The sequence below is a fragment of the Phalangium opilio genome, unplaced genomic scaffold (assembly GCF_054372755.1).
Source record: "Phalangium opilio isolate 3A_F unplaced genomic scaffold, DU_Popi_V2 ptg000011l_1, whole genome shotgun sequence".
Taxonomy (NCBI): Eukaryota; Metazoa; Arthropoda; class Arachnida; order Opiliones; family Phalangiidae; genus Phalangium; species Phalangium opilio.
The window spans coordinates 10,393,183-10,411,963 of NW_028324147.1; the positions used below are offsets into that span (position 1 = coordinate 10,393,183).

At 40.3% G+C, this 18,781-nt stretch overlaps 1 protein-coding gene and 1 long non-coding RNA gene across 3 annotated transcripts; one reads left to right on the forward strand and one right to left on the reverse strand.

Annotated features, from left to right (window-relative positions):
• On the reverse strand, positions 1–996 carry LOC149712085 (uncharacterized). Its single transcript, XM_089860657.1, has 3 exons — positions 808–996; positions 432–739; positions 1–371 (listed from the first exon to the last, which is right to left on the reverse strand). The coding sequence occupies exons 1-3, from the start codon at positions 970–972 to the stop codon at positions 161–163; spliced, it is 684 nt and encodes a 227-aa protein (XP_089716783.1). The 5' UTR covers positions 973–996; the 3' UTR covers positions 1–160.
• On the forward strand, positions 880–11,536 carry LOC149712086 (uncharacterized). 2 transcript variants are annotated; one of them, XR_016377738.1, is made up of 4 exons: positions 880–3,159; positions 3,246–4,587; positions 11,345–11,427; positions 11,509–11,536. It is a non-coding gene; the product is annotated as an uncharacterized LOC149712086 (long non-coding RNA). The 2 variants fall into 2 exon arrangements; XR_016377737.1 differs by having other exon boundaries at positions 880–4,587.
• The last annotated feature ends 7,245 nt before the right edge of the window (positions 11,537–18,781 follow it).

The following is an 18,781-nucleotide window of genomic DNA, read 5'->3' on the forward strand; positions in this document are numbered from 1 at the left end:
TTACATTAATATCGCAAGTGCCTAATTACCTCCTATAAGCTAAGAAATGTTTTGCAATGACGTAAAATGAGGTGGTTTTTGTTCGTGTATAACGACATTTCGAAATAGACTATTTTGGTTACATTCGAGAAGTTCGATTTCGTATTTAAATATTCATCGTTTAAGCAAATTGGTTTACGAATTTTTCTGTGGTGACAACGGCTACTGTTGCTGACAACAGCGAGAGTAGAAAGTAGAAAGGAACGCTGACGCTACTCAAGTCCAAGGCAACCGTGCTTTTCAAGAGTTTCTTCCAAGTGACCCGTTCAATGGTGTAATGCAATTTGAAGTCTTGATATTTGAAAACTTGCATTTCGAATAAGGGTGCCACGCTGCGATAGAACATTTGTCAAGACTGTTAATCATTTCTTCGTTCTAAAGTTTATACTGACCTCAGTTGGACGTTTTTTTGGATTTGCGAACTTTCTCTCATCCAAGAGGTGTTGAAAATGAGATGAAGGTATTCGTGGGTAACACTGTCTATCGAAAAGTGAAGGCCTCCATTGTCCAGCAAGAATTTGTTTAATTTCGAAGAGCTCATCATTTCCGACAGCCAAGTGTCCTGCACGATAAAGGCTTTCTTTCCAGAAAGAACAGGAACGTAGGCATTAATCGACACAAAATCTAATCGACTGCCGATAAACATTTTTTTTCGATCGAGTGCGGCAAACCATTCCTTAACAACTGGATCGTGTTTTGCCTATAAATACGGGACAGTTGCTTCAGAAGAATAGGGAACTGGACTTCAAGAAAGTTATAGCTATTTACCAAATTTTCCAGGTACGCGAAATCAGTGCTACCTTTAGTCATGACAGGTGGAATTCTAGATTTGATCAAGTCCGAGAGTGAGTCGACGCGATTGTAGCTTTCAGTCGTAAATTCCGTCCGCATGAAGCAACCCAAGAAAAACAGAATGAAGGTCGCGCAGATCATCCACGACGCAGCGAGCAGACGACAAGTAATGTAGGGCAAAACGGAGGGAATCGCTAAGGAAGGAAATTATGCCGTTAGCTCGAATGTGCAATTAAACCGCCGACCATCTTTCGTAATGAGAGGGAGCTCAATCTCCGTACGAGATTGGCTCCCGCAAGGGTGAATTCTATCTACTTAGTCGCTTACGTTCGGTGCACAAGAGCGACGCATTGTCCCAGACATTTTCCAGCGTTTCCTGGGCCATTTTCTTGACAGCCTTCCTGGTGGGTAACGATTTGTACTTGTTGGTTACGATGGAGTGAATGAGGAGCAAAAGCGACAGAAGGACCAAGGTTGACACCGTTAAGATCTCCACCTAATTGAACAAAGAATATAGTTCAATGACTTCATCGATAGCTTTCTAATAGGTGTCGTTTACTTCGGTGTCCATATTTAAGAAGAACCAGGAAGTGGACGTGACTGACACTTGAGGTTGGGACACGATAATTGTTTTGAGAATGTCACAAGGCGGAGACGGGGTGAAATAGTCCAGTCGATCTTCGAAAAATGTGCCAAACATGTTGTACATGATAACGTGCGCTTTCTAAATCCAATGTTAGCGTTAAATGATTGAGCGTTGTACTTCGGAACTTGATTAAATTGTAAAATCGCTCACGCTAAAGAAATAAGAAGGTCCATTATACAAGTTGCTGAAAAATTTTACGTATTCAACTCGATGCTCTCTTAAATTCACCCTAGAAGTCATACAAGAAAAAAAATGTGTTCAATGAGATTTTATCATAATTTGATAGTGCGCCATCGCCAAGGCCATTATTTCTAGCTCGTTTCAATTAATAGCTGAATCGAATTCCAATAATGAAATTTACTTCATGTTGAAGATTCGTTCTAAATATTCCGCCACGAACATGATCCGTTCTCTATGTTTTTTGTATGGCCAATGTTCCTATCAAGAAATGAAAGTGTAATTGTCACCGAGAAAGGCGATTTAATTCTTGCTTCAACAACTGCACCGGCTGTTGATAAACTCACCATCAGTGTCATGACGTTTACGGGAGTTCCATTGGCATACCTAGGACAATGCATTCATTTTAGATTCGACATTAACTAAGTTACTATTTGAAAGTGCGAATTCCACCTGCATTTGGAATATTGGTCATTTCCAAGAAATTCAGTTTCGTTCAGCACCATTTTGGAGATTGTAGTTCCACGTAAATCCTAGCGTTTACTATTTGAAGCCTGGATGGACGTATTAGACCTTAGGAGAGGATGACTCAAGACATGGTCATTTTTTCTCTTTGTTCCCGAGTCATGTACTAGGCGCGCTGCCTAGTGTGGTTCGTGTCTACCACTTTACTCGTACTAAGCCCTACTACTCCCAAAACCACAAAAACTGTCACAGCGGGCAAAGCCCTGTTACAACGCTCTAGCTACCCCAAGTTCCGAGAATGTATCAGCTTCGTGTTCAACAGGTGTGAAGAGACAAGTACAATGACGACTTCTAACCCTTGTTACAGTACTATTCGCGGCCGAATTGCGCAGTATGGATTTTACTGATGGTTTCAAATTCTATATAGGGGTGGGTGGTGATATATTTTCCACTGTTCTCGAGTAATAATCGCAAAACTAGTTAATCGTGTTTGCTTTTAAACAAGAACAAATCTCTGACGTTAAACACTCAGACTTTCTAAACTCAATCATGAATAATAAACATTGTTTAGCTCTTAAATGCACTTAACGAGTCTTACCCGGTAAGTAGTCAATATTTTTGGAGTCTAAAATGTTTTTCTAAAGGTAGGATGAAAAGAAAATGCAAATGAGTGTCCATTTCACCCTACCGTTTCCTGTTTTCAACTTAATTATTCGTATTATTAAAGTTGGAACGAACTACAGGAAGGCTCGTATTGCGTGTTATTAAATGAACCAGCTCGTATTGATTTGGTTATTGCGGTAGAGGTGTACAATGGCCATGTAATAGGTCACGTTTAATTTAATGATTTTAATTTACCTGCTAAGTAGATTAGCCCCGCTCCTGGTTGCTCTGAGTACGACGTAGTAAAGCAAAAGAATCTGATCAATACTAATTATTATACAACAACAGAAGAATTGAATATGTAAATTTTTATCATGGAGAGAAAAGTTCTAGTTCTTTATGGGAATATTTTCCCCTTTCAAGATTGGATTCTAAAAGTAAGAAATCTCATTTTACAGACCATTAGCCTATACTTTCACCCTACCGTTACCTGTTTCCTACTTAATTCTTCGTATTATTAAAGTTGGAACGAACTACAGGGAGGCTCGTATTGCGTGTTATTAAATGAACCAGCTCGTATTGATTTGGCTATTGCAGTAAAGGTGTACAATGGCCATGTAATAGGTCACGTTTAATTTAATGATTTTAATTTACCTGTTAAGTAGATTAGTCCCACTCCTGGTTGCTCTGAGTACGACGTCGTAAAGCAAAAGAATCTGATCAATACCAGGAGTTCATAATAACCCCCCTTCGGGGGGCTATTATGAACTCCTGTCAATACTAATTATTATACAACAACAGAAGAATTGAATACGTAAATTTTTATCTTGGAGAGAAAAGTTCTAGTTCTTTATGGGAATATTTTCCCCTTTCAAGATTGGATTCTAAGTGTAAGAAATCTCATTTTTCAGACCATTAGCCTATACTTTTGGACGACTTTGCATTAAAAATTAGTTGCACTTAAGGCGGTTGTTCTCGTAATGGAGTTAGTGGAAAATTTATAAAGGCCGAGTTTATTTATTGCTTTTGAACCTAATAGTCTTTCTATTTTTGAAAACAAATTTAATATCCATAACTTACATGGCACGTGAACGAAATGAAGAAATGTTTTTTAACAATCGAAGCGCATTGGTTAGAGCTTCGAGTATATACGCTTTCTAAACCACCTTCGTCATTCACGAAACTAACTTCAAAACAAGTCATCATCGGAAGATTCGTACTTTTCATTATCTAAAGATAAATATTCAGACTTGCCAGAGCGTTTTCCCTTGCTAAAATCCATTTGGTTTTCTTCCTTTCTTGATCCAAACGCGGTAAAGACTTGATCCACTCGAAGTGAAGATTGATGTAGGAATGGATTTTTGGGTGTTATCCATACCAGCTTTAATACACCATTTTTTCATGCCCCATTTTCGGTATTATGAAATTTGATTTCATAAAATGGTTACCATAAATTTAAGGACAGAGATTATGCAATAGAGAGAATTACCGTCATAATTACTTGAAATACCATGTCAAGGTAAATTGCGGAATATATGTCAAGGAGAAAATTGTTGCATAAATTTATGCCATGATGAAATACCATGTCAAAGAAGTACAAAAAAAATTTCAAGAAAAAATTAATGCGTAATTCTATACCATAATAAATTTTCGTGTCTAAAATTGAGTAATTATGTTGATAAATTAAACACGACTTGTGAAAATCATTTTAAAATTATTAATTAAGAAATGCTAAGATTTTTTTAAGATAATATACAGATGAATATAAATTGAACAACGCTACACCTATTTGAGAAGGGTATATAAACGGAGGAGGAAAAATGGAAAAGTTCATCAAATTTTGAATCCCGATCAAGATAGATCTAGTAAGTTAATGCTTTGTATATCGAGTATTTCTAAGTTAGCTAGTTTTAAACAGTTTAATGGCTTTTCAAGAGCGTATTTTTCAATCAAATTTAATTAAAGTTAGCGTTGGTTTGAGAGGAGAAGATATTGTTCTTTATGCCGAGATAAAAGAATCTGGCGCTATTTTTGAATGTATGGACAATTTTGATGAGAAACGAAACGCTCATTCTCGCTCCTTATTGTTAAGAAATTACGACACTCTGAGTAAGTTAAGGATAAAGTATTTATTGTAGCTCCATGATAAGCTAAAGTCAAAAACCTATCTCGATTACTCCGTGCTCTAGTATATATATAGAATGAATATATTTTTTATGCTAGGCCTTATCTTTAAGTTAGGTCTATTATTATTTTAAAGCTAGGCCTATTATGACATCTTTCCTTTTCCCGAAGTAATTATACAAAAGTAAATTATGACTTATAGTCTTATACAAAAGTAAATTACTGAATTATAGTCTATGCATCTTTTTACATTGAAATTGGTTGCGTTTTATATCTATACAATGCTGCTAAATTAAGTTGACAGAAACTGTTTGATTTTTTTCGAGTCGATGCTGTAGTCTTCTGGATTGAATCTCTTGGGTGGAATATTAGGTCGTCCACTCCTTGTTCTGGCCTGACTTTGAGTTGTGTTCGTTTCCAGGCGTTCCTCTCGCCGACTGAATGCTGGTGGGAGATTTGAGGGTGCTATTATGCTGCCCGGTGTTGGTCGTTGCGGTGATGTTTGATGAGCTGCGCTGGCTCCGTGGTTAGGCGATGTCAGGTTTTGGCTTGGGCTGGAATTTGCGTTTTGTGGCCGATTTGGAGGACGCCCTGCTCTCGAGAAGGCTTTTGGGCTGCTGTCAGAGATTCTTGGGTTGCCGTAGGTAACTGTCGTTCGCTTTTGGATCGCAGGATTGTCCTCTTTGATGTGGTGAGGGTTTTGTCTGAAGTCTTTACGCAGGTGCACTCTTGTGCGACGGAAGCTCTGTCCCTCTCTGGTCTTTATTTGATAAGATCTTGGCTCTGGGCCTGAGCTGATAACTGTTGCGGGTATCCAGTTGCGGCGACCTGCTTGATAATATATGGCTTGTCCTGGTCGGAATGGTGCTAGTGTCTTCGATGTGGAAGTTTGTTTATTGTTGAAACGGGTGGTCATGTCTCTTTGCTGTTGAGCTATGGCCTTCCTTTCGTTGTGTACAGGATAGTTCGGTTCCAGAACTTTATTCGAAGCTGTTAGTGGTGTTCTTATTCTACGTCCCATGGCGAGTTCTGCCGGTGATGGCCGGTTGCCCTTTGGGGTAGCTCGGTATTCTAGTAATACGTGTGATAAGTCTTTCCCATTCTCTCTGGCTTTGATGATGGAGTTCTTCAGCGTTTGGATGGTCCTTTCCGTGAGCCCGTTGGACTGGGGGTAGTACGGCGAGAAGGTGACGTGCTTGATTCCCCATTCCTCAATGAAGGCTTGGAATGCGGCCGAGTTGAATGGTGGGCCATTGTCGGATATCAGACGCTGTGGTGGACCGTGTCTAGCGAAATGTGGCTTCAGAAATTCGATTACCGAATGGGCGGTGGTATTAGTTAACTCTTTAGCCTCGATGAAATGTGAGAAGTAGTCGACTAATATTATGTAGTTATGGGTGTCGATTTTGAAGAGGTCAGTTCCCGCCAACTCCCATGGAAGTAATGGTAACGGGTGTGGCTTCATCTCCATGGGTGGATTTGCTCGTTCTCGCCTAGCACAAGTTGAGCACATGCGGATAAAGTCGGTTAAGTCTCGTGTGATATTAGGCCAGAAGACGTTAACTCTAGCTTTAGCCATACAAGAGTTAATGCCCTGATGCGTTGCGTGTAGTTGCTCCATTACTTCCTTCTGCATTGCTTTCGGTACGACCAGACGTGTTCCCCGAAAGAGTAGGTTGTTCACGATGTGGAGCTCATCCTGATACTGCCAGAAGGACTTGAGCTCAGGGGAAAGTGTTCTGTATTGTCTTGGCCAGCCCTCCTGTACGAATGACATGACTGTTTGTATAGTGGGATCACTGCTTGAAGCTTGTTTATATCGGGTGTGCGTTTGCTCAGGTAGAGCAGTGATGGCATGTACTGCGGCGTTGGGACCTTCCAAGTTGTCGGTGTCTATCTTGGTTTGTTTTTGAGGGGCTCTTGAGAGCATGTCTGCAATCAGTAGCTGTTTGCCCGGTACATAGACGAGGTTTATCTGATATCGAAACAAACGCATTAGTAGTCTTTGTAGGCGTGGCGATATAATGTGCAAGGGTTTCTCTACTAGTCCGATGAGAGGGTTATGGTCCGTCTGTACTGTTATTCGGGTTCCGGCTATGTAGTGATGAAACTGCTCACAAGCGTAGACTATAGCCAACATTTCCTTCTCTATTTGCGCATATCTGCACTGAGTAGGTGTGAATGACGTAGACGCGTATTCTATAGGATGTCCTTCCTGTATGAGAACCGCTCCAACTCCATGCTGGCTTGCGTCGACAGAGAGGGTGATGTGCTTTGTGGGATTGAAGAAGGCTAGCACTGGGGCTGTCGATGCTAGTGTCTTCAGACGATCGTAATGGGTCTGATGTGTTGGTTCCCACTTGAAGACGGCGTCTTTCTTCAAAAGTTCTCTTAGGGGTGCAGTGTCTTCATTTGCGTGTGGTATGAACTTAATGATGTAGTTCACCATGCCGAGGAGGCTCTGTAGCGCGGCTTTATTTGGTGGCGGTGGAAGCGAGGTGATGGCTTGAACTTTGCGTGGATCGACCGAAACCCCATCCGGGCTTAAAATGTGACCGACGTATTCCGTTCTGGTTACCGCTAGTTGAAGCTTATTTTGACTGAAACAGAGGCCTGAAGTCCAAGCTCTCTCTCTAATATCCTGCTCAAGGCCTCCGTGTGCGAGGTCATATCTGGGGTTGCGATGAGGAAGTCGTCTGTCGATATGTGGACCTCGGGAAACTCAGCCTTCGGGAAGATTCTCCGCATGACGCTTTGACATATCTCAGACCCAGTTGAAATTCCCATCGGTAGCCTCGTGAATCTGAACTGTCCCTCCGGTGTGGCAAAGGTACATAGCCTTGAGCTGGCGTCGTCTAGTTGAATTTGCCAAAAGGCGCTTTGTACATCCAGTACTGTGAAGACGCTGGTACCACTCAATTCGGCAAAGATTTCTTGCGTTGTAGGAATGGGAAACGGATTGCGTTTGATAGCCTTGTTCAGTCGCCTCGGGTCAATACAAATTCTCACGGACTGTGGACCTTGAGAGCCTTTGTTTTTGGGTACGACCACCATAGGATGAACCCAGTCGTTGGCTTCCGTCACCGGAACAATTACCCCATATTGAAGCATCCTATCGAGTTCTGCTTTGACGGGTTGTAGTAGAGCGAATGGTATTCGGTGGGCTGTTGCGGCCGATGGTGTGGCATGCGGTTTTAGTTCTATCGAGTGTTTGCCCGGGATTGTACCGATGTTTCCAAATACGGAGTGATATTGCTGGATGACGAGCTCCGGTGTGATGGCGAACTCTGGGGCATCATCGGTACGCTGGACGGTGAGGATGGTATGAGAGCGTTGCGGCGGTGGTCCTAATTGGTTTCGATGATGCTCGATAAGCCCCAGCTGGAGGGCTGCCGCAGCCCCCAAAATTGGAGTTCGGTCCTCTATGGTGACGTAAAACGGGTGCGTCGTCTGTGCGTTACTGGACGTGCAGGGAATATCTATGATACCAGCGATCGGGACGGTATGACCAGTGTATGCGGTAATGACGTGTTCAGGATGTCGTAGTGGTTTGTCGGTTGGGAGAGCCTTGTACATCTTATTGGTGATGATATTCACCTGGGAACCCGTGTCTACTTTGAATATCACGGGCTGGTCGAAGAGGTATATTTGGTCGAGGATTTCGTCTTCTCGAGGCCGTGAGTTTTGCAGGATCGTTTCATTCAGTAGGCAAGTGGCAACGGAGCTGTCTTGTGATATTGCCTGAAGTGTGAGGCTGTAGGTGAAGTATTCTTGGTTTCGTGTTTGAAACTGTTCGTCGTAATAAGGAGCATCAGAGTCAAATTCGTGTGTGTCCCCATTAAAACGGTCGCTGTCGTCGTGATGATGGCGTGGCTCGGAGAGAGCGTTCGTGCTGCGACATTTAATTCTCCAATGTCCTCGGTTATGGCAGCCCAAGCATTTGGCGTTACGAGCAGGGCAAGGTCGTGTATCATGATAGGTGCCACAGTTACGGCACTCGTTCGGTAGTCGCTGAGTGTTGCGAGAGTATTGTTGGTTTTGCTGGGGCCGCTGCTGGGTACTATGGAACTGTGTCGTGTTCTCGTAGGGTAAGCGAGCGTGGTGGCTGCGTGAGTGTGCGAATCGTTCCTGGTCACGGCTACGTTGTTTGAGATACTTTTGTCTCTTAAGTGCGTCGATCGTTGTTACGTCCGGAGGAATGGTGGACCGGGATGCAGATGGGTCATGGCCAATGCGTGGAGGCTTGAAGTTTCTTCTGCCTGGCAAGCGGCCACGGCAACATCCAACGTTAAGTTTGCTTTACATAAAAGCTCCTTGCGTAGCGTTTCGTTTCGAATGCCAACTACAATAAGTGTGGTGATTAGAGAATCTGTTAGGGGCGAGAGCTCGCAGTCCTGGGCTTTGCTTTTCAGGTCCGTGAAGAAATCATCGAATGTTTGCGATTCTTGTTGCACGGTGGTAAGGAACAGATAGCGTAGGTAGAGTAGGTTCTTATAGGGTTTGTAATAGGTGTCAAAGGCTTTCAGTATTACCGCTACTGTCCGTGCTTCGTTGACTTCAGCGATTGGCAACGTGTTATAGATACGTCGTCCATTAGGGCCCAAGATGTGTAGGAAGGTGGCTCGTTGAGTTGCTAATTTCGTATCCTTCCTTGTACTCGCGCCACGCTACGGCCGGGTTGGCTCCTGGTACGAACGGTGCGGGGCTCTTGAAAGACGTCATAATGCTCGATGTAATGGTTGCTGCCCGAATAGGTGACGGTGGTAGTTAAGCGTGATTGAGGAGCGTGGGCTTAATCGATCCCACCTCTATCACCATGTTAAGAAATTACGACACTCTGAGTAAGTTAAGGATAAAGTATTTATTGTAGCTCCATGATAAGCTAAAGTCAAAAACCTATCTCGATTACTCCGTGCTCTAGTATATATATAGAATGAATATATTTTTTATGCTAGGCCTTATCTTTAAGTTAGGTCTATTATTATTTTAAAGCTAAGCCTATTATGACACTTATAACGAAAATAAGGAATATTCGGTTGTTTTTTTTTGCCAACTCATCCAGAATACTTTGAAAAAATGCTTGTAGATTTTAAATTGAAAATAGAAAAAGATGGAGTTCATCTTAGACATGAAGCTCTATCTATGTCTCAGAAACACGGGCTTTGGAACCATGTAAAAGACTTCTTCATTGATAGAAAATGTATGGAAGATTTGTTTGGTTTTCGAGAATTAATTAACAATCACATCGCGCTGCTTGAATCTCAAAGAGATGAAATAAAACAAGCGTACGAGATAGTGTATGAGAAATTATCAAACTTCAAAGATGGCATAAACTTTTTGGAAATTAAGTCCCTCTCCGATGCAAAACCAGCTATGAGAGAAATTTTAGAAATATTTTTCAATATCAGCGAGTATGACAATCTAGTTAACACTCTTTCGCATCTCAATCTCGTCTTCGATGTTAGAGATGTTCTAGGTTTTATTTTAACTCAGATTTAGTATTTGCATTCAAAATGTAACTGTTGAATATATTATTAAATGTTAAATAGCAAAAATTCGCATTAAATATTTATTTTATTTAAATGTTTATTTTTAATTAACTGGTTCTATATAGTACACCGTGCTTGATTTTGTAAATTACACGACTGTATTTTAAACATAAGTTGTTGAAACAAAATACAGCCGTCTTTCGTCTACAAACTGCTACCCTGATGTGGTTCATGTCGCTACAATAGATGCACATCATATAGCCGCCCATTCTGGGCACTCTGCAATGCCCAAATTGGGCGACTTGGCTCCAGTTGTAGACACTGCAAAAGATAAAAAACTTGTAAATTTTGAATCCAATGAAATTTTCTAATTGCTTTAACTTGGACTAGAAATATATCGTAAGCTAAATCTATTTAACCACTGAACTAACACGAGAGTTTAGTATTCGGAAAGTTAAAAATAGACTGTACTCAGATCTTATAGATGCTTGCTCTCCTGTATCAGCTCTCTCAGCTCTCTGAGGGTCCCTTAACTCTTCCGGCCCATTAAACCCCTCAAATCCGTCCTCGCTTAATTATCATTAGTATCGCAATCAGCTATAGATTTAATTGTAGAGATAAAACAAGCAATATACAATAGGGGGGACGCCGGAGATAAATTCTCCACAAACTCTCGAAGAATTTCGTCCCCGCAGAATGGGATGTACAATCTGCGTTCTCCGCCTAATGTAGAAAAATACGATGTTTATCATCATATAGCTGTATTATTTTAAAACTTAAAATTTCATTACTCACAAAGATATTGATTGGGTGGAAGAGCTAATAGTGAAATAAATAAATAATAATTAAATATAGGGATATTTCTTAAAATAATTAGTCATAGATAATAATAAACCCTACACCTTCAGTACATAAGTTATCTCCTTACAAGATTTAGTAAATAATTGTTAGAAATATTTTAAACTTACCATTCATTTGATTGAATATTGGACATTTTCATTTATTTCAGATGTGGTAAATATACTAGAGAAAGAATTTGTGATGAAATATACTGATTTTCTTTAGCTTATATACCTTTTGAAAAACCCTGAGGTATAATAAAATACTAGTTCTAACTTAAATTAACTGGAGTTATTTCGGTTATTGCGAAAGTGTAATTAAATTTTACTATAGTAAAAAGGAATCCACCCCTTGACACAAGCAGAGTAGGGCAAAATTAACCGCAAAACTAATAGATAAATTATTTACTAATAATATTACTATAAATTTTCAAGATTTTGATAAAACTAACCCATTCATATCCATAACATTTTTAGTTTTTAATCAATGATAACGTATTACTTTTTTATTTTGTAATTCTCGTATACTGTCATTCATCGTTCTTTACTGAAATTTAGGCCTTTATTTCTAATATCCGTTGAATTAACTTATTTGGCTTGGGAATATCATGTTTTATCCTTTATTTCATCGTTAATTTTATAAACATTTCGAAATATTAAAAGGCTATTATTATTATTATTACTGACGTACGATATTAACTTTTATTCTTTATTCAATGACAATATTGTTAAGAAGGCAACAGTGAAGAGTTCTCTTGATATAAATAACAAAAATACTTGTCTAGGGTGAAATATAGAACACGGTTATAGTAAGGCCAATACTATACATGTATATCCAAAATATCTAATGTGCGTTACGTAGAATTACAGATAGTCGAGGTATTGATCATATTTGATTTTAAAATAACCTTCATCTCGAACATTTTATCAGAAAGTTGCCTACTTTTTGGCAAGTTGGTCATTGTTGCATAGGAAAATAATCTTTCCACGGGCGCTGATGAAGGCAAGGGAGTATTGTAGAAGAGAAAAATGTCCTTTATTATCGAATAGTCATTAAGCATTGATAGGTCTGATCGAGAATCCTTAAAAAACTGAAGTAAGTAAAGTTCAGCTGAAGATGAAAAGTTCTCTGGTGTCCGAGGTATTGGATCAAATTCAAAGAAACCATCATTTTCAAACATTGTCGGTTCTGGTTCCCTCGTGGTGGAAGCGTTTAGTTTGTCGTTAATTAAACCTTTCATCTGATTGAGCACTTTCTCTCGTGCATGCGGCTCAAGGCAAGTTAGCCACCTATCTTTAAAACGCGGGTATGAAAGAGCCGCTAAAGCTGCAAATATAGCCTTCTCTGTACTGAAGTCCCAAAACTCTTGAAATCTGAAAAAAACCGTGTATAGTAATAGTATCAATTAATGCACCCAAAGCAAAGGTAAATATAACAAATTAGATAGCCGGTACGACTCAATTCTCAACCCCTGGGGTTTTATAATGATTTACTCTGTTGTCGTGGTGTTTCCCGTTTGATCGCAAACAGGGTCTACTTTGAGCGTCGTACGAATCATGACCAGATAAGCTTAATAAATAACAAGACCTCTCAATACAAAGATACATCCGGTTTTACACGAAAACAACGTTTTGTCTATCAAGGTAGTCTTTGAGTAAGTTTCCCCTGTTATAACTAAACCAACTAAACAAATCAAGGATGATTCGAGAGGATGTGAAATATGAGTGAAATAGAAGTACTAACTGTGGAACAGTTCAGGTCCAGTGGGACGCTAGAAAATGCGGGAGGAATAGTCGTGGAAAATGGTCGACGGTCTACTTATTCGTCTGAAGTAGCCCGCCCGCCATTGTTCCCAGTATTCCTCCCCATTTCTATTGTCCCACCGGACCTGAAATGATCCACAGTTAGCACGCCTATTATACTCATATTTCGCATCCTCTCCAATCATCCTTGAACAGATAAAGACGTATACAGGGTGTTTCTGATAAGCATGTCATAAATTAAAGGGTGTGTTCTTTGGGTCAAACTGAGTGTTAAAGAGCATGGGGTCTACATCGCTTAGTTTCGGAGGTACGGGCCCCCAAACACTGACCCCCAAAACGAGAAAAATGTCACAAATGTGGAGTAAGACATATAAGCTTGCTCATCTTGTTTAGGCAATTCCAATACCCTCCCATCTTAGAATTCTAATGAGCCCTAGCAGAAGCGTATTATTAAAGGTAGAAGTGTGCAAAAACTGGTCAATAAAAGTTGGTTCAAAGTGACAAACAAAGAATAGTTCCCAGTTAACGTATCATTTATTCGTACATGTACAAAGTTAGCAGCAGTTTTAGAGGTATTGTTCAAAATGCCCACCATTAGCATTAATGCAAACATGTGCCCGTCTAACGAACGATTCTTGGACATGTTGAAAGATGCCTGGTGTGTTTCGGATTGTTTCACACCCTTCGAGTATTCGTTGTCGCAAATCGTCCACATCACGGACTTCACTCTTGTACACCAAGTCCTTGAGATGACCCCAAAGGTAGAAATCACACGGATTTAAATCGGGAGATCTCGCCGGCCACGCAACTGGTCCTCCTCGTCCAATCCACCTCAAAAGAAATGTAGCGTCGAGATGTTCTCGAACCATACGGCTGAAGTGTGGTGGTGCCCCGTCGTGCATAAACCACATGTCACGTAGCAATGCTAACGGTATGTCCTCAAGTAGTTGCGGTAAAGTCTCTCTTAAAAACTCGAGATATGCCTCGCCATTAAGTGTGGGTAATAAATGTGAGCCGAAAATTCCGCACCACACATTTAAACTAAATTGAACTTGGTGACTCCGAAACAGTTGTTGCATGTGGGTTTATCTGACGCCATTCATGGTCGTTGTGATAGTTCAAAATACCATCACGGGTGAAAGATGCTTCATCGGTAACTAAACGAGCGCGTGGGAATAGATGATCTTCAACTCTAGCCCCAAACCACCGGCAAAAGTCTAGGCGTCTAGGATAATCTGCAGGGTTAAGAGCTTGCACCTGAATGTGATACGGGTGAAACTGATGCCCTTTTAGAATTCTCCATACTAAGACGTGATTGACGCCTAACTGTCGTCCAACTCGTCTGGTACTAGTTGATGGGTCATCCTCGAACATGGTCTTGTTCGATGTCCTCGGTGCCTTCTTGAAGATCTCGTTCCCGATCATTTCGTGGTTGTAGTTGACCCTTGTCTCTCAAGCACCGGTCAACAGCCTCGAATGTTCGTCTATCCGGTACGCGACGTTGCGGAAATTGTTCGTGATATTGTCTCCGTGCCTCCATAGAATTACCCCGCGCAAGTCCATAAATAAGATGCATATCCGCATGTTCTGCATTAGTGTACGCCATTATGTCACTACCGGAGGTTGAAGCGACTCTGTGACTTTGTGAACAACAGCATCGTACTTTATACCAACCGACCCCAATTTTTACGATCTAAGTAAAATCTTTTTGTTTCTGGTTGTTTTACGTTCACGTAAAAATGTTATCTGGCCTATGCTACATTTTCGTGGAGGTGGTTTGCACAAGCAGGAATATTCAGAAAGTGCAAACTCTTAACCATGCAGATTATCTTAGACGCCTATTGTTTGGGGCTAGAATTCACAATGACCTTGAATGGCGTCAGATAAACCCACATGTAACAACTTTTAGGAGTCACCAAGTTCAATTTAGTTTAAATGTGTGGTGCGGAATTGTCGGCTCACATTTATTAGGGCCTCATTTTCTACCACCCAGACTAAATGGCGAGGCATATCTCGAGTTTTTAAGAGAGACTTTACCGCAACTAGTTGAGGACATACCGTTAGCATTGCTACGTGACATGTGGTTTATGCACGACGGGGCACCACCACACTTCAGCCGTATGGTTCGAGAACATCTCGACGCTACATTTCCTTTGAGGTGGATTGGACGAGGAGGACCATTTGCGTGGCCGGCGAGATCTCCCGATTTAAATCTGTATGATTTCTACCTTTGGGGTCATCTCAAGGGCTTGGTGTACAAGAGTGAAGTCCGTGATGTGGACGATTTGCGACAACGAATACTTGAAGGGTGTGAAACAATCCGAAACACACCAGGCATCTTTCAACTAACTGTCCAAGAATCGTTCGTTAGACGGGCACATGTTTGCATTAATACTAATGATGGGCATTTTGAGCAATACCTCTAAAACTGCTGCTAACTTTGTACATGTACGAATAAATGATACATTAATTGGAAACTCTTCTTTGTTTGTCACTTTGAACCAACTTTTATTGACCAGTCCTTGCACACTTGTACCTTTAATAATACGCTTCTGCTAGGGCTCATTAGAATTCTAAGATGGGAGGGTATTGGAATTGTCTAAACAAGATGAGCAAGCTGACATGTCTTACTCCACATTTGTGACATTTTTCACGTTTTGGGGTCAATGTTTGGGGGCCCGTACTTCCGAAACTAAGCGTTGTAGACCCCATGTTCTTTGACACTTTCCACTCAGTTTGACCCAAAGAACACACCCTTTAATTTATGACATGCTTATCAGAAACACCATGTATAGCTAGGTGTAAGAGGCAAGACCTTGAAATTCTTGCCAGACTTATAACAAATTAATTTCCTTGTATGTTCTTACCTTTCCATGATGCTTTTTAATAGCGACTCGACCAATGGTTGACAGCGTTGAGGGTGTAAGTTTTCTAATTTGCGGCGTAAGGATACCAGGCAAGGAAACAATATACCGTAATAAGTATTTTTGTCCCCTTGGAGAATGTCCAACGCATCAGCTAAAGGTGCAACAGATGTCAAATAGTCTTCAATATACGTGAACTCAACGTCATTCAAAATAGCGGCCTTCAATCCCAAAGCTTTACAGAGGTCGGCGTGCTTTAGTTTTATGCAAAGTATTTGCTTAAATGAATCATACAAAGAATTCCACCTTGTCGGTACCGGTCTTATCAATGCGTGACCTAAATTTGCTTGTATAATTTCGGCTGATTTAGGACGACCAGAGGCGTTCCACAATAGTGAACACTTCTTTGTTACTTGTTTGTTTAAAGCTAACAATTCCTCTGAACCCGAAATGGTTCTGTTCAAGTCGGTAGTGGTACAAAGGTTTAAGGTATGAGAGCAACACCGCAGATGCTTAGGTAGGGAATTTATCGTCTCTTCTGAGCAATTAGCAAAATTCTCAAGTGAAATTGAAACGCAGTCATCGTCGTCAGACACTTCTCCTTCGATCTTCTCGCAATCATCGATGGTAACACCAAACACTTTAAAAGCTTTGACGAAATTGCTGGCGTTGTCTGTAACCGTTGCTATTATTTTGGTAGGATCCAGTCCAAAGTCACTGTGAATATCGCTTAAGATCTCATTAATTCTCTCGTAGTTATGAACTCCTCTAAACCGTTTACATGCTAGAGCAGCTGACTTTCGTTCACATGTATTTGCATCTATCCAATGCGCAGTTACTCCAAAAAAGCTCCGTTTTGGTGACGACCAAATGTCTGCAGTGGTACAAACGTATTGTACGTTACGGAATACGCCTGTCAACTTCTCGCACTCATTTTCGAATTTGGTTTCCATATGGCGTCCAAGTGACCGTCGACTAATTACATTCGAAATCCCTACGTATTCAAATAAACGTTTGAAAAACTGATCTTCCACTATGCGTAATGGCACCATCGCGTGTATAACGAAATCGAGAACTTTTGAGTCGAAGTCTTCTTGGGAGAAAATATTTGGTCGTCTTTTAGGTGTATTGTTACTAGTTACTTGACTTGAAGCACGTTTGCGATCGCGTTCTTCAGTTAAATGGCGGAGAAAAGCTTGAAGGGACTCGTCACCATGTTTCCGTCTTACATGGGATTTGAAATTTGAGTATGATTTTATTTGACCTTTTATAGCAATGTCTTTTGGGTTGCAAAGGATACATTTGGCTACTACGGTGTTTGGACTATTTGGGTCATGCTTCAAAACTCGAAAATATTTACCATCAAATACTGAAGATCCAGATATATTGATTAAACCCTCTGCCATGAGGGAGTAGTTGTTAACGGTGGCCGAGCGAAACAAATCGGAAAAGCTACTAATCGCTCTCAACGAAACTTAACACCAGGTGGCAAGAGAATAAACCAACATTAATTTTTATCATAATTAGGCATGTTTTACTGATTAATGAAAGTAAAAACTAGCGTGTTTGTCTCATCTACCGTTGAAAATATTTTTTTATCTCCAGGGGAAATCCTAATTAAAAATAGAAACAATGTTTTTATTTTTCGTAAGCGATCGAATTAAAATATTTCTTGTGAACCATTTAAGTACGATAAAAAACTAATCACAATATCATTAAGGTTATCAGCTATTGGAAAATAATAAGTATATTAGTTGTACAGCACTGCAACAAATAAATATATAAATAAAAAATGTATTATGGGAAGTTTATTGATAGGTCATTTTAATATTATTTTTATTTTTATCGAAAGGCTAAAATTATGCCCAACTCTGTCTACGAGATATTAAAGAAAGTAACTTTGTTACCGTATTGGTTAGTCGAATCGTTATTTGTTTAAGTCACGAGTATTATAAATATGTCACCCGTATGAATTTTTACTCTGTACCGAAATCAAATAAGTAATTTTGTAAAAATAAAACATTTTTTATTGATAATTTATTATACATGGTTTCAAGAATTTTCTTTTAAACCGTTCGAAATTTCCTCCCACGCGCTCTCTCGGTCAACTTCGGAGAGAAATAGTACAGTCATTTTAGCTCAAAAACAGAGGGAACCCGCAACAAATTGAAACAAAGCTGAAAATTTCAGATCTTATAGATTTTTGGGCGCTCTTTAACGCGGTGTGGTCTCCCACACTCTCCCATTGGAGGAATTTCCGCCATATTGGAAAATGGCGGACAAAATCGAGAAAACGTTTAATAACTCCGGTTCTACTTAACCGATTAACACGTAGTTAAGCTCCAATTGTAGATCACCTTCAAACACATAATTCACCTCTTACGATATTTTGTCCTACAACTAACCGGAAGTTCACGATCTGACTCTGAAGATTAGCTTCATATAAAAATGGGAATTTAAAGCATTTTATGGTTTCTATATTCTGAATACATTTCCAAAATCGAGAAAAAGTTTAATAACTCTGGTTCTACTAACCCGATTAACAAGTTATTAGGCTTCAATAGTAGATTACTTTCAAACACATAATTTATCCTAAAGACATGTTGTCCAACAACTAACCGGAAGTTCACAATCCAGCCCGGAAGATAATTCAAATCTAATTTTCGAGTATTTTGAAACGGTTTCAAGCCAAATAAATGCAAAGAGGGTTTTAAACCTAAAATATATTATTCCCATTATATTTTTACCTCTTTAAGTGTCGATGACGTCACGGAGAGGCATTGTACTGGACGTGTGTGGGGGGGTGTCTGTCTGTCTGTGTGTCGGTCACTGCGTCCGCAGTTGGCAAATCGGAGCAAACGTGTTCGCAGTAATTTTTGGCTTCTACTCCCAACGTTAGAATCAAGAAGTGCGTGGCGATCGGCTAGGGTTACGAGAAACGTCTAGCCTCCCAATTGCAGGGCTTCCACCAAAGGTTCA